The sequence below is a fragment of the Natator depressus genome, chromosome 16 (genome assembly GCF_965152275.1).
Source record: "Natator depressus isolate rNatDep1 chromosome 16, rNatDep2.hap1, whole genome shotgun sequence".
Lineage (NCBI taxonomy): Eukaryota > Metazoa > Chordata > Testudines > Cheloniidae > Natator > Natator depressus.
This window is the reverse complement of record NC_134249.1, coordinates 21400406-21425302: the sequence shown is the minus strand read 5'-3', so window position 1 is coordinate 21425302 and position 24897 is coordinate 21400406. Positions and strand designations below refer to the sequence as shown.

Sequence of the window (24897 nt, the reverse complement as noted above, 5' to 3'; positions counted from 1 at the left end):
TGTCTGGCTTATGGAGAGCGGCAGCTTGTCTGTCTCTGGGATTCTCAGGCCGGCCACCAGAGTGAAAGGGAACCGCAGGGTTGAGGTGCAGAGTGGCACTTTTCAGCAGGCTTCCGCTCACTTGCCTTCAGGGGCATGTAGCATTTGAAGGCTGAAGTGCCTAGTTCTCAGAAGATGCAGGGCTGCTGAATATGGGACAAGGCCAGAAGGTACCTCCCTGGACGTCTTCCTGTTGGAGATCCGGCACTTCCCTCTGGGCCTTTTGAGCCCTCCCTTGACTTGCATCCCGTGTGTGGATCAGCACTGTCCCAGAGAAGGCTCCCTTTGAAGAGTCCATCAGTATCATTCCCCTCCTCGAAGGGTCACCACATGGCAATGGCGCTCGCTCCCCAGTGGAGCAATGCTGCCCTCACAGAGCTGGTTGCCTGGTCACTGTGGTTTAATTTAGGCCCGATACCCTCTCTCACAGAAATCTTTAGGAGCTGATCGTGCGGGAAGGAGGGTGGAGGGAAGAAACCTTTCCGCTAATTCTTCTGTCTGGAGAGGGGGGTCAGTCCTGCAGAAGAAGCAAGATCCCACCCCAGAGCCCTGCAGCTCTCAGGGATCCACTGGAGGCCCCGAGCCAACCCCATGCATGTCCTCTGCCTCTTAGGGAATGGCACCATGGCTCCGTGGGAGGCCCCAGCTATACTACTTCCCAGGGATTCCTACAGGTGTGGGAAAAATATACCACCCACTTGATCCTTACTTGCGGATCTCGCGCTGTGGAGGGTTAGCTGCATGGACAGCCGCATGCCGATCAACCGGACATGATGTGGCTCTCGGTTACAGCATTGCCAACTCGGTTTTGTCGTTAGTCACTTGATATTTGGGTTTTACTTAAAGCTCCGTCTCCTGGAGTGGTGAGAATCTGTTTTCCTTTCTAGGTCTTCTGTGTATGGGGAGGGAAAAAAGCAGGGAAACTTGTCCTGAATGCAGCCTGAAGACTCAGGTACCAGGAAAGCAAAGCAAAGAACCCCATGGCTATTATTTTTCTTTAAATATCATGATTTGGGGGGTCTGATCTGTGATTTATTTTTTGAATACTTGGGGTTGGCAATATTGTCAAAGCCATGAATGGCTTTGGCTATTCACCTACAGTATGCTTTTCCTCCCTGCCTTCGCTGCCTAAAGCATTCTTGGGTGTCTGCTTGCATTGGTGGATGGGCATGCTGGACCAGGAGATGCAAACCTACCAGATAGCCCCAACATTTAGGTTTTGTGCACAGGTGGGGAAAAAAACCACTGGCAACGTTTGCTTTGCTTTCTGTTATTGTTGAGTCAATTCTTGCCCTAGCAGCATTTGCAAATTCATCATTGCCGCACTCTGCTACTGCATAAGAGTCAGAACATGACATGGGCCAAGATTTCTTTATTGGCCAAGTTACCTACGCTGCACCAAGTAAAGAAACAACATACACGGTGAAAAGGCAGTTTGGTTTTTAAAATTCTTGAGCAGATGACCTCAGGGGTTATTAAACACACACACTGGGCATTCTAAAAGCTCGGTCAGTGTAAATATACTTTTCCTGGTACCTGTTTTCTAATAACAAAGGTGAAAGTGTCATTCTTCACTGCTACAAACTGCTCTGAGGTTTCCTTTCTTTGTTCATTACTTATCTGTATTAGTTGGGCTGGTAGGATGCTGGATCTCTGTTAGTAACTATGAGTCACTGAACATGGATAGCTAACACTGGGCATTTTTAATAAGTTGGAACAGAATACGTTGTCTTTAAAGATAGCATTACTTTAGCTAATGTGTCCCCTGGGGGCATTTTTCAACTGATCACATATATTGAAATGCACTTTCCTATGGAGCTAAGACCCTCCTTTGCTTTTTTGGGGTATTTAGTTGGCTGGTTCATACATTTTTTTTCTATATTCCCACCCAGGAAAGTTTTATTTTGGAGCTAAGTGGGCATATGAAGGATGGAGGGAGCATATTTGCAAGCTATGTATACTGCTTAGAGGAATTATTTCTCCACCAGTGACATGCTGCCATCTCTGGGTGAAATGCGTAAATTGCACAACTGTTCAGGCTAGGATATAAAGAATTAAGAATTTTATTAAGATAATGTTAAAATAAAAAGAAAACAGTACAGAGTTTAAGTGTAGAAGTTTCTGGTTATCCAGGAATAAGGTACAGGTTATCAAGGGGTGCAAAATTAGGTTTAGGATTGGATGGCGTAAGGAATACGTAATCTGCAAGATCCCCAACTGGGGGTAAAAGGTTAATGGGTGAAAGTACAGACATTGAGATATGGGGGTATGTTGTTCATATAATGGCTATGTTCAGGTGTGGAGTATAATGAGCGGATACGATGACGAGGATGGATTACCCTCATTTGGTGAGATTTAATGTTCAGTGAGTTTATGGTTCCAGTTCATATGGTCCAATGGAAAAAGTCTCTTGGTCCCTTTCTCGTAGTTGATGCACGATGTCGTTCTGGCTCACACCTCCTGGTACTGTCAGTGGCTGGGGATGTGTTCAATGGAGACGTCCCTGGACCGTCGGATGGTGTCCGAGACCATAAGGCACCGCATGAGCCGTACGTAGTGTCGACTGATCCCACAGGTCGGCAGAACACGCTTGTTGCAGGGGTCCCCGATGATCAGGCGTCCATCTGCACCTCGTAGCCCTTTGCTCTCAGGGTGTCAGCCAGGGGGGGCATACTTTTCCAGCTTACGAGCTTGGGCTTCGCAAAAGGCCGGGGTCCTGTTCTCAAAGGAGACCATGATGTCAACGAGGATGATCTTTTTCTGGGCCTCGTCGGTGATGACTATGTCAGGTCGCAGCTGGCTGTCAGTACACTAATATCCAATTTATTCTACAGGGGGTATTGAGGGAGCCAGAATGTATCAACCAGTTTATTCTAGCAATAAACAGCTGATTAACCTAGGGTTAATCCTACTGTGGCAATAAAGGTAGCTAGAGATTTTTTTTTTCAATATGGCATTTTAAAGAGTGTCCATGTATTTGCAGCCAACAGCTCATGAATACATACTTTTGAAATAAAAATAGTATACAGGAGTCCAACAGAAGCAGCCGGAGGCACTAAGAAACCCGATGGAACCCAGACTGGAATTTGGCTCGGACACTTGGGCTAGAACAAAAAGGGTCGTGGGCTCTTTAATTACAAGTGGTCAGGACCGTGGTTTTATGATTCATCTGAATAGCAGCAGCCCAGCTGTCCCACTATCACTATGAGAGCACATTGACTCAGAGGATGGTGTGCCACCCGCTGAATTCCCAGCATTGCTCCCCGGGGCGCCAAGGGGCTCTTGGTAGTTCTGTGACCCAGCCTGACCCTGCTTAGCGGTGTGATATCTGACAGGACTCCAGCGGCGCAAGGGGCTGTAGCCAGTATTACTAAATATGCTGTTTTAATTTGCTGTTCGTGTATTTTCTAGCTGTAAAACAAAGGCCAGCGTGGAAAAACCTGGTTCTCAGCTTGGGGGAATTCGATGTTTATAGTCAACAATGGCATCGCATATCCTGTTAAAAGAAACAAAAGCCCTGTTTCCTTGTGGTGTGTGAGCTAGAACTCTGTCAGCTGATGAAAAGGAGCAGATTAGAGATGCATTTTTTCCTATCCTGGATTATCATACGGTATCCTGCATGCTTTATCTATGCAGCATTTTGGAGATGAGGCCTCTGATTTATAGCAGCACTCATGCGCTTTGTACTGTAACAGGATTAGTCTGCATAGCTCTGGTCCAAGAGGCTAAGAAATGTGGAAAATCCTTTAAACTAGACCATTAGGCAAGAGGACCTTAAAGGGAGCACTGAACTGAACGGAGCTGAGGTATTTTAACCATTAAAGAGCCAGCATTTCACTCTGAGTTTAAAGAGTGGGCTCACACCCAGTTTGGACCCCAGGAGCTGGGGAGACAGAATTACTCGAGTTTATTTCAGACTGTTTTGTGCTTTTCTTTAACATGTACCTAGGGCAGAGAGCGACTCTTTACAGAGCAGGGATGTAGTTTTGTCCTAGGCTGCTGGCTTGACAGCCCTGGAGTCTGACATCCTCACTGGCTTTAGAACAGGGGCAGTGGAGGGAGCAGCAATCAGGGCCTCTTGTTCTGCTGGTGCCTCGATCCTGAACTGCTCGATCTCCATAGTCCAGTCCATCCTTGACATGCTGTGAGGCTGGCCTGCTGCGTGAATGTGCCATGAGCTCTTCCACTACGTCGCTGCAAAGCTCCTATGTCAGCTAAGTGCCCCAGAGCGTTTCCTCACAGTCAGACTATTAAATGACTCACCCGTTAAAATCTCCCTGCCCTAGGACATTTTATTTCACCATGAAATTCTAAGGCAATTTGCAGGGTTCACGGTACAAATCTGACAAGGTATAGATAGACCTTTACTTTGGCTCTGATGTCCAACAGCGATCCTGCTCTCTTGTGCTCATTAAAGAGCTAATGGCTCCTTTTTTGCCGGAGCAGGGGTGTTATCCAAGTGTTCTGCCAGTATCCCACTAATTGCATTTTGCACTGGAACGTTCACAGGACCTAAAAAATAAACTGATACTAGAAAACAAATAGACCTGGCCAATCTGCCCTTCAACCCCACTAATAAATCTCTCTCCCATTTTCAGGTTGCTGGCCATTTTTCTGCAAATTAATTCCGCAGTTTAGCACATCCAGGGCCCATTTAAAACCACAGCAAATTGCCAGAGAAATCTCGAGTGACACCATTCGGTAGGAGCTGCTGCAGGTGATAATGAGCACAGGGAGAGTGATGTCACTACTCCTGGGCACATCTCTCAATTAATTTCAGACCGTGCAAGTTTCCTCCCCCGACTTGCTCTACTATGTTTTTGGCTTCAAGGGAGTGAAGCCCTTCAGGCTCCACACGCTTTACTCCAGCTCTGAGCGGGGGATGGCTCTCCTTCAGTGTCTAGAGCCAGGCTTCATTTAAAGTGCTCTTTGACTGGCGGATGCATGCAGCGGTGGTTCCAGTGGTCAGGCATTCTCCAGCGCTGCATCCTTTGCCTCAGCCCTGATAGCATCTGCCAAGCAATTCCAGCAAGGCCAGCCCGGTTCTGCTTCCTTAGGGTTAATCTGATTTTAAACACAGCTTCAAGTGACCCAATTTCTGCTCTCATTACAGACCCCTTCCCCTTCCTATTGGCCCCTTGCTCCCTCATCCCATGAACTGTCCTCCCACCCCACAGCACGCTGAGGTCTTTGTGTGCTAACTGAATACTTTACATTCAGGGCAGAGACATCAACTGACACCTGCAAAGTGCGACACCCACCAGCAGCACCACGGGCCTGAGCCAAAGCCCCCTGATGCCAATGGAGAGACTCTCATTGGCTTCAATCAGCTTTAGATCAGGCCCTACGTGAATTAATAAACCACTGGCAGAACTGACCAATGGGAGCAAGAGCAGGCCCAGGCTGTAGTTGTCACCCACAGCCAACATTTTGGCAGTACAGTGGCCAAAAGTCCTAGTCCTTCTCAAAGGGACCCCTCTTTCCTGGTGGCTTCACCGCAAACATTGGCCCACATACTCAAGGGCAAAGCATGTTGCAGAATCCACCCCCTCCCGCACACACATTTCCCCGGAAGATCAATGCCAGAGCAGGACTGCCCAACTGGCCTTTTCATAACCACAAAAGTCTAAGAGCAAACCAGGCATCAGGAGTAAGAAATGCGTCTGTTTATTAAGCCTCGGACACATCAATTACTACATACTGCTCCATAATTTACAAGCCTGTGACTCTGTTTGCAGTGTTACAGGCTGCCAAGGGAGAAAGCATTTGCTTTAGTCAGAGGGAAGCTTTTGTTGGGACCAGGTATGTCAGTTTGTCTCCTTAGCCTGGCAATGTTGGCACAGGCCTGCACTGGATCCCTGCTGCCTTTAGGCATCGCTATATGCTCTGGGGAGCATTAACTGTTTGTGCTCTTCCCAGAAGCAGTAGGCTATTGTCAGCTGCGTCCCCCAGTCCCACCCCAGTGGGTCCTTGTTTGCGCTGCCTGGGATCCTTTCACAAATGCTCAGTGGGCCGCACTCTGAATGGCTGGCTGTTGGTAAACTGCCTCGGCTGCCCTGTCAGGATACAAAGCAACATGTTGCTGCAAATGGTGCTGCACAGCAGGAGATGATGTGAGCTGGTGCATCATGGGATGTTTTGCTGCATCCTGATTTACGTTCATTTGGGCAGGGGGGCAGAGGGCTCGGCAGGACCTCCCCCATCTTTGGTTCCCCTACTTTGCTGCAACCCTTCTTCAGGGGGCAGACAGACCAATGGTCACCCCTGCTCACCGTCACTGGGGCTGCGTATGCTTCCTCTGCAGTGCAGCCAACCCCTGACAGCCCGTGGACTGGAACTCTGGTCCTTCTCCGTGGACTGTGTTGCTGGGGCCCTGTCATGTGCATTTTCACCCTCCGGTCCTATAAATAGCCAGAGTCTCCCTGGGAGCTCACATCCCACCACACACACCTTTGCAAACTCCGCTGTTCACAACTTTGGAACTATTCTTGGACAACATGTGCCCTTTCTCTGCTTCGGGCTCCACTTATGATGTGTGGCTAAATGCTCAGTAGAACGTAGGTTTACACAAATGAGGAGTGTCCGTTAAACTGTATTTCAAGTAGGAGGCAAATTCCAAATCCCAGGCACTTGTGCTACCTACGTTCCCTTGGGTTTTATTGCCCTCCGTCTGTATGCACCAGTCCTGCCTGCAGTGAGAGGAGACTAGAGCGCCAAAGCAAATGTCCTCTAAACCCAGACAGGAAGAAAACGCTGGGTATGTCTGGAGAAGGACAGAATGGTGCATTCCAGCTAGTCATCGGAGACACCTTCTTCAATCCGTTTTAAATAGAGGAGGTTTCCTTGGTCTATAGGCAGGCTGATAAATTCAGGAATCTCAAAAGGATGCAGGGATCTAAAATGGAAAACACACACAGCCCCCAATGGGAGTGGATCATTTCTGCTGTAGGAACAAGCTCAATTTTACTTACAGCCCCAAGAAACGTGGAGCTTTCAGTTCACAGGAGCACCTTTCAAGAAGGGCCTCCAGAGCTTTGCCTCTGACTTCAAAGCAGTTCCGTGGCCCTTCTCTTCAGATCATGTAGATTCAAAATCCATGAGCTTTTTGCTGTGAGTTTGGGGTTTAAGTGAACACAGCATCACAGAGTGGCTGGCCCCTTTAAATGAAGGTGGTCCAGCGCCTTTATGCAAGTACAGCTGTTGCCAGTTTGACCAAGAAAGTGAAAGGGGCAGCACCTGTGGGAGGTCCCTGATGGAAGCAATGGTAGGTGGGTAGCAGGTGGACTGCCTGCAGAGCGGTTTGCCAATTGATCTCTCCAAACCGGAGGAAAGGCCAGAGGGCTGGAAAGGACTGAAGGCAGGAGAGCAGCAGCGGGAGTTGCCTGCTGGCTTCCAAGCTGAAGCCAAGCACCAGGGAAGGCTGAAGGCAGGCAATCAGCGGAGCGGCTGACGTCTGCACGTTGGAGAGCTGGAAACAGAAGGGGCCGAGGGCCAGGGGAGCAATGGAAGGGCCTACCTACTGGCCTTTCTGAAATGAGAGGTTAATGGAACCAGGGAGTGGTGGATGCTCCCCTGATGAAGAGGAACTCCCAGCAGAGAAGCTGAGGGTGGGTAGGCTCCTACTGGGAAGAGTGGAGTGGCACTCCTGCTGGAAGGACTGGGCTGGCCATGCTGGCAGGACAAGAGAGGACTGAAGAAGAGCCTGGTGTGGTGGAAGATGCTGGACTATGGTATGTGTTACACTGATGGGCTAGATGTTGCGGGATTCTAAGGACTATATGCAGTGGGTATGATAAATGGATGTGTTTTGCGATGGACTATTTGCACTAGGTTTTGTAACAAACCAGACCCAAGGAGGGGTGTTATTGAGGTAAGAGGGTCTGTTGCAGAGTCCCTAGGGCCCCAAGAAGGGAGAAGTGGGACAGTACCACTTCCCTTCTTGGGGCTGGCAGGGAAGAGAGGGAATCATTCACACACAGGAATTGCCAGACTGGATCAGACCAGTGGCCCATCTAGCCTGGCATCCTGTCTCCAACCATGGCCAGTATCAGATGCTTCAGAGAAAGATGCAAGAAACCCTGAAGTAGGCAGTTATAGGGTAACCTGCTTTAAGGCAAAGTTTCCTTCTTATCCCCCCATTGTTAGAGGTTGACTTAACCCCTGAAGCATCAGGGTTGATATCCTCTCCAAAGCTCTTATTTATTTACTATGATGACTCTCGATATTCTTGTTATCCGTATCAGTGGCTCCATATAATTGAATCTTGATAATTCAGTGATATCTTGGGACCGTGAGTTCCACAAGCTAATTTTTCATGTTGTGAGAAAAATATTTCCTTCAAAGGTACGACTAAGAGCAAACAACTCTGTTTCACCGAGTTTTGCACTGATTCTGTGAATTCCCTATGGCTACAACACAAAAGCTGAACATGCGTCCATGTTGGTGAACCTTAGAGAGTTTTTTCTGAGGTATGTGGACTCAATTTCAACCAGAAACCAGCTGGGTTTTACTTAGTTTTTCATTTTAGCGTGAGCTTTGAATTGATATGGTGTCTGTGATATCTGGCACGTGCAGAAGCAGTCCACGAGCTAAACGACTACACATGGGTGTTGGGTGGAAGTAACTGCCCTCTGACTGGTTGAGTTAGAGATGGCAAATTTAGTTTAGGGGGAAAATATCATTTGCAACAGGCAGGAGCCTCACCTGATGTAGTCTGATAATTCACTTATTTTTGACGTCCTTGTTTTCACTAACTGTAAAAGAAAAAGAGATGAAGTAAAGAGAAATGTAACCCGGGACAGCTGAATTATTCTCACACCGATGCGTCCACACTAGTGCTGACAGTATTTACTTTAGTTCTCTTGAGGGAATTAAAGTCACTTAGGAAGTCTCATAGCAATATTATGGCATATGCAAATTATTCAGATAACTTTGAGCTAGGGTCCCATGGGAGATTCTGAAATACACCAGCACCTTCTGCAGCAGGATGTCTGGCAAATCACTTAATCTCTTTGTGCTTCAGTTTCCCATCTGAGAGACAGTGTGGCTTAGTGGCTAGCGAACTGGACTGGGACTCAGGAGACCTTGGTTCTGTTCCCAGCTTTTTCCATTGGCCTGCTGGGTGACTTTGGACAAGTCACTTCACTGCTCTGTGCCTCAGTTTCCCATCAGTAAAATGGGGGTAATGACAATTACTTCATTTTGTAGAGTGCTTTGAGAGCTACTGATGAAAAGCATCATAAAAGAGCTCGGTGTGTGTGTAAAAGGTAATTCCCCTGCCTTGTCTGTTTAGACTGTAAACTCTTCAGAGGAGGGACTCGCTCATCCTGTCTGGAAAGTGCCCAGCACAATGGGGCTGGTGCTTCTAGCCACGTACATGCAGGAAAAATGCTGGCTTGACAGCCCCGCTGAGTAAAGTAAGCGTTGACCCCTCCTTGCCTGCTGCTATGCCCTGACCTGAATGGAACCTTCCCGAAGTGAGAGTCCAGCCTACTGTGGCTCATTGAGGCCAGGGTCTCTCTGCTGGGGGTTTCTGTGACGCGGACCCCTGTCCTCAAGGAACTGGAGAGAGAACCTCCAAATCCATTTCACACAGTGCTCAGACGGTACCAATTCTTGGCCACTACTGCCCTGAGCTGGAGCTGTCCCCGCGAATCCTCATAATAGTTGAATTAATCGTAGGTGAGTGTCAGAAATGGGGCCCCTCTTAGAAACGTGTGTCTCTACTAGATACACAGGACCAGACACTTACTAGAAGTATTTCAGTGGCTTCTTCTATTTCTCCTTCCCAAAAATACCTAGATGTAAAAGAAGAAGAAAGAAATATAGTAAATGACTGCAGCCCCATTTATGCTGGCTTGGCATTAAAATCCATTTAAGACAGCGAAGTGCTTTGAGATCTGCTGAAGGAAAATACTCTGTAAGAGCTAGGTATTATTATTGTGTTTTGATTTTTGCCTGTTCAGTGCATGCTACAAGGTCACATTTCTTTATTTTGTTCTGTGTCATCCTAGAAATGTCACGTTTTCGAATCATTTGCTAGGGACTTGACTGAATAGGGGGAGTCACGAACTCGGCAGATTGCTTGCTGAAAGCTTTCTCCTGTGCTCAGTAAGGCCCCGGTCCAGCACAGGTGGACCCTTGCAGCCATGTGGAGCCCCACCGAGGTCAGAGGTGCTCTGTGCTGGCCCAGGGGTCTGCCCAAGCAGAGCGCATTGCAAGTTTGGGAACGAAGTCTGGCTGTTTGGACACAGTAGGGAATGAATGCCTTGGATGAAATTTATCGGCAAAGAGGCTCGCTTCCCAAGCACGCTAATGGGCTTTATAAGCATGTACTAAGGGTAGAGAGTTCAGGGGTAGATTGTCTGCCTGAGCCTCGTGTCTGAAGAGCGAGGAGAAATCTGGCAGCCTGTTGCTGATCCAAGCGTGGGGAGAGTCACTGAGGTACCAGGTGACTGTAAGCATTTTAAATGACTTCCATGTCAGAACCCCCTTTGGATGTGACAATCTCAAGAGCAATCCCTGGATTTATGAAAAATGAACATTTATCACCCTAGGCAATGTCCGGCTGTTTGCCTGGGACTAGGGCTACACAGGGGAGATGAGGGCTCGTCTGTAGTGTTGGAGTGGCCGGAGCTACCATGGGTCAGGATTGAGGTGCCCCAGCAGAACTGGGTGGGGGGAAAGATTAGTAGGGGAGTCTGAATGTCAGAAATGAGGGGAGTGGGCAGAGCTATGCTGGGGTGTGGACCGGCAAGGGAACAGCAAAGTCTGTTGCCGGGGCTGTTTGGGGGCCCAGGACTGAAATAACGGGGGATGCTACAGGCCAGCAGCTCTGTGTACAGCACATTGCATGGCACCTGCCCATGCTAACCAGGGCTATATCGGTGTCTCTTGTAGGAAATCTAGAAAGGAAGTAAAATGATTGCTTGATAGCTGGCTGAACCCTACGTGTTGGCGGCTGGGGAATAACTCTCTGCAGAAATGGCTTTCACCAGGTAACTGATCCCAGCCCCTCTTCTTTCTCACTGACTGACAAAGAGCAAATCTCCTTGATTGCACTCGTGCCCTTTTAGAACAATTCTCTTGGCAGAATGCTGCCATCGTGCCACCCATGTGCCCGGAGCCTCAAGCCAGAAGTCATCTGGAGGTGTCAGAGAGGTTAGTGATCAGCAGCTAGGGGCTCAGTTGGCCTGGGAAGGAGGAGGCTAAAACAGCTGTGTGCGCATATGTGTGACCTGGATCCAGCCTTACATGGATTATCACACACCATTCCGAAAACAGAGAGGAGCTATTCACAGGATGGGTCTGCAGGAGTCAAGTTCAATGGCATCACCCCGATTGAGACTGCCCAGCGAGAGATCGATGTCGGAACAGAGACTCCTCCTGAGATGGGGCTGGTGAGCCCAGGGCTACCGAGGGGTTAGTGGAGTGGGAGAAATGTTAGAGAATTGCACTACTTGGACCAGCTCTGCTTGGAGCGCTGTTGTTCGGCTCTACCAGCCAGGTTAGGGATGGGTGGGTAGGGCCCCAGATAGATTTGTGGCTGGTGGGGAGCTGTGTGGTGCATTTGGGGCCTGATCCAGAGCCCACAGAAGTCTGCCTTGGAGTGGATGGCTTCATTGGGCTTTGAGGCAGGCCCTCAGAGAGGAAGGATGTTCCTGTGGCTAAGGCACTGGAAGTGGAAGATCTTTGTGCTAGTCCTGGCTCTGTGTGTGTGACCATGCACTAGTCACCACACCTTTTCATGCTTCAGTTTCCCAGCTGTGAAATGAGGTTATTAATACGTCCCCCCCCTTTCTCGAGCTTCATTCTGTAATGACAAGGTTTCCAATCTGTGGGTGGAAGGCCCAGGATGCCTGTGAGTATTATTGCTGTTGCCATATTCCAGGACCAAAGGCTGCCCCTTCCTACCGTCTGAAGACCTCAATTAATATTATAAGTTTAGGTCTCATGAAAGAAGCAACCCACATTACATCATGGTGAAAGTCGCTAAAATCCTCTTTGTGAAGATTTCTATTCCTAAGTAACCAATAAACAAATGGCCACAGGCAGGCATGTCTACCATCCACCCCCTACTCTTAATATGCTTAATGCACTGTGGCAGTACAGGGGTCACTCTTATAATCTCCCTGTCTAGCAATCGGAAAACAGTGCAGCCTTCTACAAATAATTTGGTCTCCCAATTGCATGGTTTCATTGGCCTAATCCTGAGAAGTCCTGAGCCAGTTGTGGGTGCGTCGGCACCCCTTGGATTTGCTATTCCTGGCTTAGGCTTCCATTTGCAGACAAGCATTTGTATGTCCTTTTGAGGAATGTTCAGTGCAACTCACATAGACGAGGCCTTCGGCAGGATATTCACGCAGGCAGCCAGCTTTTTATCCATAATGGCCCTAAACAGAACAGACAAGGTGAGTTTGTAAATACATGGTGCTTCCTCCACTCCTAGCACCCTCCTCCACCTTGTGCTGGGAAGTTAACCTTGAGCTGTTTCCTCCAGGACAAGCCTTGACATCAGGCATGAGTTATGATTGTTTAATCAGTTTCCAGCAGAGATTAGCTCAGCCTGGCTCCTACTGGCTCAGCCAGGGGGAGGGTCCCTCCAGGTTGCTGCTGATAGACCCTGAAGGTTCCAGCCTCAGTGCTGGCCTGGGGAAAAATGCAGGACTTGTATGACACAGATGGCAGTCTCAAACGTTAGCTAATGAAACCTTGCACCATCCCCATGATGTATCAGTCTTATCTCCATTTTACAAGTGGGGAAACTGAGGCTGAGATTAAGAAATGGAGCTGGGATTAGAACAAAGGCGTCCCTGACTCCCAGTCATAAACTCACACCATGAGACTCTGCTTCTTGCATGCACAGCAGACTAAAAATCATCAAATGTACTAAAGGTTTAACATCGGCCTTTTCATACCAGAAAGTTATTAGAAATCTGAAACCCAAATCCATTCCTTCCTGAAATTTTCCTCCTTTGGTTGTGGACTAGTTTGTTATTGCAGGGCTGCCAGCATGTTACATCTGGGCTGCCAGCAGAAGCGAGCACAGAAGCAACTGTGGGGGAGGGTAGGAAGAGGGCTAGGAGTACTAGGTCAAATGTTGTGCCTAAAATTGGAACGATACAGAGAAGATTAACATGGCCCCTGAGCAAGGATGACACGCAAATTCGTGAAGCGTTCCATATTAAAAAAACAAAACAAAACACCTCACCAGTATCTCTTCACTTTTGGAGAGACCATCAAGCTTGTTTCTTTTGCACCTTCTGCCCCCAAAATTGTGGTAAATGTTTTTTGAAGGCATGGCCCTGTTAGACTTGTAATTTGTTTTCCTTTAACTCTGGCCTGTGTTTTGTACTTAGCACTATGGCAATGAAAACATTAAACTACTAGCAATTACACTTGAGTCAAAAATATGACCTCAAAATTCCGGACGAGGAGGCAGGAGTGACTAAAGAATAAATCCACCCAGCTGTAGGAATTAACCCTCAGTGGGTTTGATGGTTAAACCAACCCTGATGTTTGTACACTATTAGCTACTTCAAACAAAATAAAACAAACCTGCTTTGGTTCTGAGCAGGTTAAAAATATCACCCTTACATCCAGATTTTGATATATCCTAGGTGGGTTTATGAAACAAACTATATCCCCTAGTGAATCTTTTATCCTTAAAGGAGGATTTCATGTCACAAGGTGTGAAAATACCACATGTAGATTGAGGACTGTACAACATCTCAGGGTGACCTGCCCCAAATGCAGCCTAAATCAGCAAAGATGGTAACTAACACATGTCAGCTGTCTGAAGACATCCAGGCCACAGTACCAGTATGCAATTATGTAACAGGTTCAAATGTGGCACCTAACCCATAAAGCAAAGCTATTTAGATAGCCTGGGTTCTCATCTGGATTTTCATAAGCTTCTTTTCACATCTTTATTATTAAACCTGCTTTGTCTGTCTACACAGTCCGCAGCCAGATCCACGAGACAATGGAGGTGGCTTGCACCACCCTCCCTGCCGCAATGCAGGACCACAGACTGGCCTCTCCTCTAGTAGCAGGAAGGAAAAGAGAGAGACCGGTGGATGGGGGAGAAAAACAGCTCCACTGCCTTCTTCCCACAGAGGCTGGGAAATCCCCTCCGTGGCACGGCATCGGGCACTGCGGAGGCGAGACGCCAGCGTGCGGTTGCTCTCCAGGCCATGCTTCTCTTGGGTCTAGGCTGGTTCCCAGCAGTTACTTCTCCTCTGTGGCTACAAACTCCTGGAGGAACGGGTTGGGTGCAACCACTGCCAAAGAGAGTATGGCAGCACAGCCTTCTGAGGGAGCCATGCCCCAAGGACAGTCAGATAACCTTACCTCTTCCCCAGTGGAACAACATGGGGGAGACTATGAGCAGGTGACCCCAGGATCTGAGTTTTTAGCCTGAATCTCACGCAGCATAGAGTATCTTGCAAGGGGAAAAATGATGCGATCCAGTGACTGGCTGAAACTGACTCAGTGTTGCTATTTAGGTCAAGGTCATATTGTCTTATCTTACTAAGTGATTTGAAGAAGCAGTAACATACTACAGAAGGGGGGACAGTTTTCAAAAGATGCTGCTGATTGCTATAATAATACTTAGCCTTGTTCTCCTCAAGGTGCTTTAAAATACTAATTAATCCTCTTAACCATTTAAAGTAGGTAAGAATTTATCCTTCCCATCTCAAATTTACAGAGGAGGAAGTTGGCCCTGAGAGATTACATGACATACCCCAAACCACACAGGGAGACACTATTGGAGCTGGGATTAGAACAGAGGAGTTCCTGGGAACTACACCTGTATTCAGGTGACACCTCTGAAATAGGTGACCATTTCCCAGTAAGTTATATTGCTTTTGTGGAGTCCTCTGCAATAATGCTGAAGGCTAACTTTGGCTCTAATCTAACGAGGAATGTCCCCTGGATTGCAAAAATCTCTTTTAAAACAAAAGAGAGACACAATTTTTATGCAAGATGTTATATTTCACTTTGTTGCAGCAATCAGTTGGCCAGCAGACAGCACAAATTAATAAATACTATCCCTGACACAAGTAAGGATGTAAACAAAGCAAAGGTATTGACTTATGTGCCAAAATACACTGGAGCAGGAAAGTGAAAATCCATTTTTGCCATATGAAAAAGGAAAAACAGGAGGACAAGGTCTGTATCAGCCTTCTAACAGAAAATTGCAAAGAGCAGAGAAAGCATAATAATAAGAAACTTCTGATGCTGTCCCTTTAAGGAAACTATTTATGTCCTTCCTGCAGAGATTTGATCCAGAATTCTTGCTACAAATTAGCAGGTTAGAAATTGGTCCCTGGGGAGCACAGACTGAGACAGGGAATGCAATATAACTTCTTGTAAAATGGTATCCATTAGGGAGCCATTTAAACTGTGGCTCATGCACATCAAATGTTTAATGTTCAGTATTTATGCATCCATAAATAGCCATAAAAAGCTTTTCTAGGCGATAATCTGTGTCCAGACCGCATGACACAATTTTTGATGCTTGATTTTCGCAATTGCTGATGAATGTTTAAGTGTTGGTGACTGGCACAAACCAAGAACACTTGGAGATGGAAACATTTCAGAAGACAAAGGGCATTTAAAAATGCATGTTACATAGCAAAATGTTTTTTGCTTCTTTACAACCCCTCCCCTCCCACAAAAACCTATCCAAAGGCTTAGGTTTCAGCTTTAAAGTGGCTCATTCTAGTTGCAAATGTGTTGCTTAGTCAAGTTTAGTTACTTGACAATGTGATTACTGCTTAAAAGAAAACAAAATGTTACACTTTTTATAGATCCTACACAGAAACTAGGCTGTGCACATGTGCTATACCGCTGGGAAGAGCTGGACATAGAGCTAGCTCTTTGAACCTATATTTCTTTGCTGTTAAACCAGGCTAAGGTTTGAACACAAACAAAGATTTTGTATCTGAATTATGGGCCTGATCCAAACCCCAGGGGTCTTTCATTAACTTCAATGGGCTTTGGTTCAGGCCTTCTTCTAGCTGGCATATTTTATAGCAGTAAAAATTCTAAATGTACACTGATCTATAAGTTATTTTTGTCTACTACAGGTATTCTATTAAACTCTAACTTGTATTTTGGTAGCATTACTATTACATTAGCACTGCCCTATCTGTCTGACACCCTAAGGGACATAGAACAAAGTTTAATGGCAAAAGTTGACAGTGATGGCGATTTCTGGAGATGAGCAGTTTCTGGAGCAAACTTGTTTGGCAGCTTGACTGGAAGAGGGGAAAAATACAGCACAGAAGCAGGAGGACATGGTGACATTAACACTTCAGCAGGAACAGATTCTGAGCTGAGGATTTTAATGGCGGAAAGCCAAGCTAATTAGCCCCTTGCAACAGACAGGAAGCAGTTCCCAGTTTGACGGCTGTAACATGTCCAGACATTCCAACTCCTCCATGTCTATTTTAAAAGAGAGATGAGCTGAAAGGATGGTTCCGTAATTATTGAAAGAGGCTCCTTACTGAAAGGGACCTGACAATTGCTCAGATATGTTAATTTCAGATTACTACCAGATAACTTGGAAAACATACTTTTAATTGGTATTAAATGGAGAGGAAAACTGTATAAAGCATACATGCCACCTCAGCAAGCAGAGGATGGAGAAAGAAGGGATATTAGGGGAAACCACTGTCTTCAGATTCAGTGATGTACATACAAGCTCTTAGTTTCAACTGTAAACCCCTACTACTTGTAACATGATCTATACAGCTAATGAGAAAACATGAGATTTTCCATGGGAAAAACCTAACTTTTTGTTGAAAACCTGAACATTTGTGGCCCAAAACAGCCAACAACTAAAGTTTATAGCCAAAGTCCAAAAATGTTCAGGTTGTTTTTTTTTTTGACAAAAAATTATTATTAATATTATTTTGAGGAAAGCAGATACTTCCTGTGGAAATTTTCATTTTGTCAAACCCAATTTTCCATCAAGAAATGTTTTGACACAATTTTTTCAACCAGTCCTAATGATCTACTAGAGGTTTGAGAGTTTAGGAGGAAAATCAGACTTTTTTTTCTAAAAGTCTTGGGTCTGAGATTAAGGTCAACAGGGATTATAGAGGTGAGACACAATCAGAACCACATAGAGAATGTGGCTGATGCATTACATGAAAAAAGTTATCAAGCTGATGCAGGTGAAGCATGCCAGATTGAGAGCCCTGGAGACTGCAGCCCTCAGTTAATCCACACAACAGGTAAAGTACCAGGATAAAAAATAAGAGACAAACTTTCAGGCTGCCATGACCACTAACTGATTGGAAGCAAGGAAGAAACATCACCTATGAGAGGTTTACGGGAATCCTTCTACCTTCCTCCAAAGCAGCTGGTATTGGCCACTGTGGGAGACAAAGTATGGGGCTGTATGGCTCCTGGGTCTGATCCTGCAAGGCAGTTCCTATGTGAAAGGGACTGTTCTCTAAAGATTACCAACAGTGTCCTATGCATTTTACCAATGAGCGGGAGGTCACTGCTGTGCAGAGCTTATAATAATCACTTAATACCGAGGTGTTGTGAGGCTTCAAGTTTTTAAAGCACCACAGAAGTGCAAAGTACAATTCCTGGGATATTGTTTGGTCCATGTCCGTCCGTCCCCCCACCCCCCGATTAACTGAGATGTAGGGAACACACGAACCCTGTGGGAACTGCAAATATTAATAACAAGATGAAGATGGGTGGCTGAAAATGGCTGTATACTTCATGCTGGCTTTGGGCTAGATATTTCATGTGTATTTCTGTGTCCCAGCATTAGCGCACATTTGTCTTCATGCTCTAGACAGATGAAATATGAATAAGCAGAACGGTAAAGAAAGATGTGCACCGATACAAGGCAAAACTGGGGGTGGATGGAATATTCAGCTGTAACCCAGTCTTCTCTTCATAAAAGATAATGATCAGCCTGAAATATTTTTGGTTTAGATTATTTGTGAGGTCACCCTCAGAATGCTACAGGGCCTGATCATGCCCTCTGGACCCACAAAACTCAACTTCCCAAATCAGACACAGGCAAAGAAGCAAAATCTCCATTTTGTAAAGACTGGGAGACTTCTACTAAGTATCAATTTTAATAGCAATGCAGGTCACTCAGGTTATAACTTGCTCTAACTGGTGTGCCCCCAAACAATATTTGTTTACAGCTGAGCTGTCCTTGAAATCTGAAACCCTTTTCTGCCTTTACAAACACCAACGAAAATACTTACAAGCAGAGTCTGGGAATAAGTACCTCAGTGAGCAATCAAGGAGAAGGATAAAGACATCCATACTAGCAGCTAAAGCGTTTTGGAAAATAAGCTTTCATCCACAGAGCCATTATCACTTAATCCAAATTCCTCTGAGCTCAACTTTAATTCATTAATACCAAGAAAAATGTGAGCAAAATACATGTAAATCTCAGCAATGGGCATGAACTCCAGGGAGTGATTTATTTCCTCTCCCTTCCCTGGAAGAGAAGGAACAAAGACAGAGAATGTTTGTGGAGCTGCTAATGTGTAGCATTTTCAGAGACTAAATGGTCCTCTCACCAGTAATGCACAGTTATTCTTTTTGTCATACACATGAAGTGGTAACACACTTGATACAGTTGCAGTATTAAGGGTGACACACAATGCCTTTTGGTAGCCCATTCTTTCCTGAATAGCTGTTTGGGAACACTCTGTTATTAGGGAAGAGAGGCAGAGTTTTTGGCAAGCAGAGAGTTAGCAGGGAACAGAGCTCATAAGAGGTGTTGCAGGAAACTTAACGGTCCACTATAAACATTTCCAGTATTCTGAACAGAGCAGCTATTTAGCCATGTAGCTAGGAATTTTTGAAGTGTTCATCATACAAATCTATGGTATATTAAAAATAAAAAAGATCTAGATGTATTTGAAGCCCTTGCAAAATACATTAGAGTAGGGAGGGGCATTGAGTGGCAGATTTTGTCTCCCCCCTACCCCCCCCCCCTTTTTTTTTGGCCTGGTTTTGTTTTGTTTTCTTTATTTTATTTTATCTATCTTAGTCTTTTATACTGCCACCCATCACTGTAGCATCTGGGCACTTTCTACATAAAGTCAATAGCAATAGCAAAGTCCCTAGTGGACTTCATAGGAGTCTCTGACACTTTATCCTTTCTAGGGTAGCATCTCTGCTTGGGCTAGTTTTGTTGGTTTCTGTTTTGGGTTGGTTGGTTGACTGTTACAGGATTTTTTTTCTGGAGGAGTGTTTGGATAGTTGGGGTGTCAGTGTTGTAAGTGTCATTCTTGCTATGGTGATAAGGCTTTTTGAAAGATGAAAGTTTGGTAACATTTCCTCAAGATGGTCATGCTCTGGATTCACCTAATCTCACCTGAGAAGTTTGTTCCATAGCCAGATCCCCTTGACACAGAATGATTTGCTCTCCACCCTCATGCAGTGTTGCTGAGCTGTGTGATCTGCATTGTCTCAAAGGAGTTCAGCTGTCATGGTGGTTGCTTGATCCATGAATTGCCTAGAGAATTAGGACTGAGGCCTTAAATTGGCATCTGAAACAGACTGGGAGCCAGTGCAGGAATCTGAGAAGAGGCTTGATGTGCTCACATTAGCCTAGGCCTCGAAGGAGGCAGGCAGCTGTATTCTGCACCAGCTAGATAGATTTTTTTTTTTTTTTTTTTAACAATCTTCCTTTAGAAGGTTGAGTTCCTACTCTACGGAGCTGTTTGTGGGACTGAGTTAATGCATGAGTAGGAGAGAAAGAGGGTGTCATGTGGAGAAAATGGGAGAAACCCTACTCCTCCTCAGAAATAACTACTGTAAATGAAACAAAAAACCCATTACTTCATGACAGCCAGCCTTTGAATTATTCAAGCACAACAACAATGAAAGTGACACTGTACCTTGCAATATCCTTTGCAACTTGTTCATTGGGACAGTTAATGAAAGCAATGGAATGGGTTCCCGAGATATAGCTGCCAGTGACTGCAGAGTGCAGCTGAAGACCTAGACTCTTCAGCATGGGGTACATCAGTAAAGACAGAGTTATTACCTAAAGAATGCAAAATACAACAGTGAGAATGCCAGGTCAAGTGTGTCCCTCAAATTTAGGTTGTATTTTAAAGAAACCCCAAGCATGTACAGTATGTATGATCCAAAAATAAAATATCCATTCTTTGGGTTGCCAGTATTACAATAAAGCTTACTATTGTAGTTCAGAGAAACAATGTTTAAAACAAATAAACATTCCCCAGCAGTGGGTCCAGTCCAACATTAGAGCAGTGGGTTTAGTGCATAAATGGGTCAGTTTCAGAGTCTGGAACAGAACCTAGGAGTCTGGGGCCAGCTGCTTCAGCAAGCATCATGCTCAAAACTTGCATGTACAAAAATATCCACTGGACAATCATAAAAACCATTTCTATTTTTTTTTAAAAATGAGAATAATAAAGTACTTCATTGGTGGGATAAATTACATTCCATCCTTTAAACAAAACCAAGAACAAGCTGAACTGACCTTCAGTATAAACTATTATTTCAGACTTAATACTGAAGGGAAGTAAAGCTCTAAGAGTGGGCTGTTAATATACAAATAAGACAACAATTGTAGTTTGGTTGGCTGATCAGACTATTTGTTTTATGAGAAATTGCACAGTAGAGATTGAAGATAATCAGATTTTTATGCAAGCCTGGTATCCAATTTATTGCAAAAGGAATTGCTGCCTTTCTGTCTCCACTATGGACAAGTACAGCAAAAACATATTTACAGAAGGAAATCATAAATCACTCATACAGTCTTTGCATACGATGGTTGTTATAGGCACTGATTTAAAAGCACCCAAACTGAAACCCAACAGTGTCCACTGTTATCTCAGCTGTGTATTTAATTTTGTAGGTCAGATTCATCCCTGGAATAACTACATCTAATTATAGAGCTACTCCATGGATGAATTTAGTTGTGTGCACGCTAAGATTAAAGGAACATTGCCAACTTACATTTAACTCAGAAAAAGAGACAATTCTGGCATGGGTATTTGCCAAAGTAGAGTAGTGTTTCTATTCCCTTTATTAGGGGAGAAATATATGCTCCCTTCTGTTCAGCATGGCAATCATGACCCTTCATGAAAGTTATATGAACATCCCATGAGGCTGTCCCAGCGAGCAACATTTGTAAATAAAGAGTGATACAATGTTTACAATCCTCCTGTTTTTCCCCCAGACAAGACGTGAGAAATCTGATGCAACAACACAACTGTTGTTTCCTCAGGTTTGTCCAACAAGTGAAGGCCAAACTGGATTGAAAACTTTGGATTTGAAAACTTCTGGGTTGTTAATCTGAATACACCCAGAGCAGTCAATATTTAAAGTGACTTAGATTCAAAAACCACAGTTGTGAGATCCTAAATTCAGTGAGATCACTGAAAAATATGCAATTTTGTTGGTGCTGTGTTGGTCCCAGGATATTAAAGAGACAAGGAGGGTGAGGTAATATCTATTATTGGATCAACTTGTGTTGGTGAGAGACAAGCTTTTGGGCTACACAGAACTCTTCTTCACGTTTGTGTAGCTCAAAACTTGTCTCTCTCACCAACAGAAGTTGGTCCAATAAATGATATTACCTCACCCACCTTGTCTCTCTAGTATCCTGGGACCCATGGGGCTACACCAACACTCCATGTAATCACTGAAAAAATGTGAGACTGGAAAGTTCTGTGCAGCCCAAAAGCTTGTATAACCTAAGTGATGAGATTTTGCAAAATTGCGAATGTCCTGGATTTTGCAAAATCTCATCACTTAGGTTATGCAAAACAAAACTTAGGACTGGTTTTGGAGCTGGGTTTCAAATCCCTGCATTCAGTGTTTTTGATAAACAACTCTAGTGTTGACGCATCACTAAAAATGAAACCATCATGGCAGCCTTGAGTAGAGCAAGGATTCCTCAATAATGGTGAAAGAAACTTTTTAAAATTACCTTCCAAACAAATAAGAAGTCTGAAAATGTTCACAAAGGAATATTTTCCATGTGTGTGTTTCTTCTCTCAGGTCAATTTTTTGTAAGTCTGCCTGGCCCCCCAGTCTCTCCATCTGCATCTCAGTAATCACTCACTGGATTAGATGTCTGGGCATCAGGAATTTATCTATATACAGACTGGCATTTGCATGGGTCTTTTTTCTAAATACCGAAAGCATAAGTTGTCCTGGGGTCTGCATTGTCCCAAGACGGAGAATTTTGTACTCTGCTAAGTGCATCTTTGCAGCTTTCCCACAGATGGGGAGAAGTTTGCTGGAAAATGCACTCAGCTGTGTGCAATTAGTGTCCCGGAAAAATCAATCTGTTATGAAGTACCCAACAAAACAGGAACGAACACACTGACTCGTTTACACTCTGCTCTGCAGCATGTGAGGAGTTGAACGGGGCGTGAGGGGGGGTGTTCAGGTGAGATGCCTCTTGCTCACAGATTCATCTTCCCCCAAGCAGCTCCCCCGGTCTCCTTGCCTGCCATGCTGGGCAGCTGCGTGCCCCAGGGACCAGCGGAAACGATCATTCAAGGTGACATCGCCTGGGCCCGGGCACTGTCCCGTACAGTCTCTGTAACCTGCCTGGGCTCCCAGGGCTCTGCAGCCCTCCAGGGGTTCACAGCCTGTGGCATCCAAGGGATCCATCTTACCAGCAGCAAAGTGAAGCATCCCGGACGGGTGCAGCTCTGGGCGGCCGGCAGCTGGCAGCGCTGTTAGCCAGTCCATCTTCATCCTGCAGTCCAGGGCCAAGGCCGGTGCTGCCAGCCCGCCCCTCCACCCGCTCTGCCCAGAGCGCTGCTGGGGCCGGTGGCCGCGGCACCAAGGCGGGTCTGGCCGGGAGGGGTGTTTGCAATGGTCACGGAAACTCCTCCTCCTGCTGCTGCTGCCAGGAGGGGCTGGTGCCCGGCTCGTGGGCTACCTGCCGCCCGGCCGGGCAAGGCGAGGGCACAGAGCCGCAGGAGCCGCTCTCAGGCAGCCCGAAGGTAGAGCTGGGATTTGCTCGCTTGCGGGAAAGGATCGTGTGCTGCCCAGTCTGTTCCTCGCTCTGCAGAATGCATTACGGGGCCCCCATGTTAGGGGTGACTAGATTTCCCAAAGGGAAAACTGGACACCGCGTGGGGCTAGGCTGAGGGCCCCGCTCCTTGCCCAGGGCTGGTCCCCGCCTCTCCCGGAGCACGGCTGCCCCTTCCCACCCGGGGTTGGCGTCCCTGCTCACCTGAGCCCTGCCTCCCCCACCCAGCGGAGCTGGCATCCCTGCTACCCCCCCATTCTTCCGCACTCCACTTCTATTGACAAAGGGGCATTTGTCCTGTTTGAGCAAGTTGGCAAGAGCAAACAGGACAAATGCCCGCTTTCCCCAAAAAGTTGGGACGGCCTGGATAGGGTTTATAAAAGGGACTGCCCCCGCCCAAATGGGAGGGATGGTCACCCTACTTAGTGTGGGCCGGGGGCCGCTGGCTCAGGGAACCCTAGAATCCTAGAACTGGAAGAGACCTCGAGAGGTCATCTAATCCAGTCCCCTGAATGGTACTGAGGGTGCAAGGGCAGATGTACGCTGCCATTCTTAGACACAGAAGAATCTGATTCCTGGGGAAGCTTTTGATTTGTAGTTTTAGGGACAGATCACTCATCTTTGGTCATTGGAGACTCCACAGTACTTGCCTTGAGTCCTGGCTACAGTCCATGCTGGGAATAATAAATTGGTTAGTCTCTAAGGTGCCACTAGTACTCCTTTTCTTCCTGCTGGGAAAAGACATTCTGCCCCTTCAAAAATTCCTTTCTGTGGTTTATGTGAGTCACGCTTCCTTGACACTACTCACTTGAGTAAATCAATCCGGGGTTGGATAGTTAATTAATCCTCCAAACGCTCTTGTAATGAAGGTAAGTATTATTATTTTTCCATTTAAAAGATGGGGAACTTGACACTATGACGTTCACTGGACTTGGCCAAAGCCTATTATGCCCATCACTGTGATATCTGAATGTGAGCAAAACTAGGGTTTCCCGCCTCCCAGAATAAGATATTTCAATATGAAGGAAACAATGTGCTCAAAGTGCACAAACCTAAGAAGCATTTAGAGAGAAAATCTCCCTAGCTTTTAATGACATCGTTACCTGTTGACAACCCTGGAGGTTTTAAAAGTTATTTCATGTTACCAATCTCACACACTGTGTATCTGCAACCTTTCAGTCAGTTGGGACAATACATCTAGCCTGAATTGTTCCACGTTTATCTCTAGCCAGCTTCTCTTTCTCCTTCCCATGCACAAGCATCAGAAAATGTTTTGGATTTCACGCTGCAAGGGATTGTTTTACATTTAAAAAAAAATAATGTTAAAAGTAATTGAATTTGATTTAAAAAAAAACCTTTCTAATAATAGTTGGCTCTGTAAAACTTTTTTTTTCTTAAACACAAAGCTGATTGGAAGAAGCACGTAGTTGTGGCTAAAGGGCAGGAAGTAAGCTCTGAGTTCTCCCAGCTCTGCCACTGAATTGCTGGGTGACCTTGGACAAGTCACTTAACATACGTGTGTGTTTTCTCCATCTGCACAATGGAGTGTTCTGGGGCTTAATTCATGAATATTTTAAAGCATTTTGACATCCTCAGATAGCGGGTGCTATAAAAGTGAAAAGTAGTATTAGGCATTTCAGGCCTAAAACTTTTTGACAATGTCCCTTTAAGAATTCAACTGTTCATGAATAGAGACGGTCACACTATCTCAAACTCTCACTGTATTATGTTACTGTCAGGTCTCTCAAGCGACTAGAAAATGTAGTAATCAGCAGATCATTGCAAACTTCTTAGCACAGCGGTCTAAGTCTAGCTTTAGACCAGAACTTTCTACA

At 45.7% G+C, this 24897-nt stretch overlaps 1 protein-coding gene and 1 non-coding gene across 4 annotated transcripts; one reads left to right on the top strand and one right to left on the bottom strand.

Moving 5' to 3' along the window:
- Positions 1 to 5610: 5610 nt before the first annotated feature.
- Positions 5611 to 22939, bottom strand: LOC141999688 (protein CutA homolog). 3 transcript variants are annotated; one of them, XM_074973355.1, is made up of 6 exons: positions 22701 to 22939; positions 19938 to 20086; positions 12372 to 12431; positions 9791 to 9836; positions 8743 to 8792; positions 5611 to 6095 (listed from the first exon to the last, which is right to left on the bottom strand). In XM_074973355.1, exons 2-6 carry the CDS (start codon positions 20063 to 20065, stop codon positions 6044 to 6046), a joined length of 336 nt encoding a protein of 111 aa, XP_074829456.1. In that variant the 5' UTR covers positions 20066 to 20086; positions 22701 to 22939; the 3' UTR covers positions 5611 to 6043. The 3 variants fall into 3 exon arrangements, with proteins under 3 accessions (XP_074829456.1, XP_074829458.1, XP_074829455.1); XM_074973354.1 differs by having other exon boundaries at positions 5624 to 6934; positions 22701 to 22918; XM_074973357.1 differs by lacking the exon at positions 12372 to 12431 and having other exon boundaries at positions 5622 to 6934; positions 22701 to 22925.
- Positions 13124 to 13227, top strand: LOC142000117 (U6 spliceosomal RNA). The gene has a single exon (XR_012642164.1). It is a non-coding gene; the product is annotated as a U6 spliceosomal RNA (small nuclear RNA).
- Positions 22940 to 24897: the final 1958 nt, after the last annotated feature.

Coding starts and splice junctions, on each gene's coding strand:
- LOC141999688 (XM_074973354.1), bottom strand. CDS start 20,065: ATGTACCCCATGCTGAAGAGTCTAGGTCTTCAGCTGCACTCTGCAGTC. Junction 9,837..12,371: donor CTGCCGAAGGCCTCGTCTAT/GTGAGTTGCACT, acceptor TTTTACATCTAG/GTATTTTTGGGAAGGAGAAA. Junction 8,793..9,790: donor AAGCCACTGAAATACTTCTA/GTAAGTGTCTGG, acceptor TTTCTTTTACAG/TTAGTGAAAACAAGGACGTC.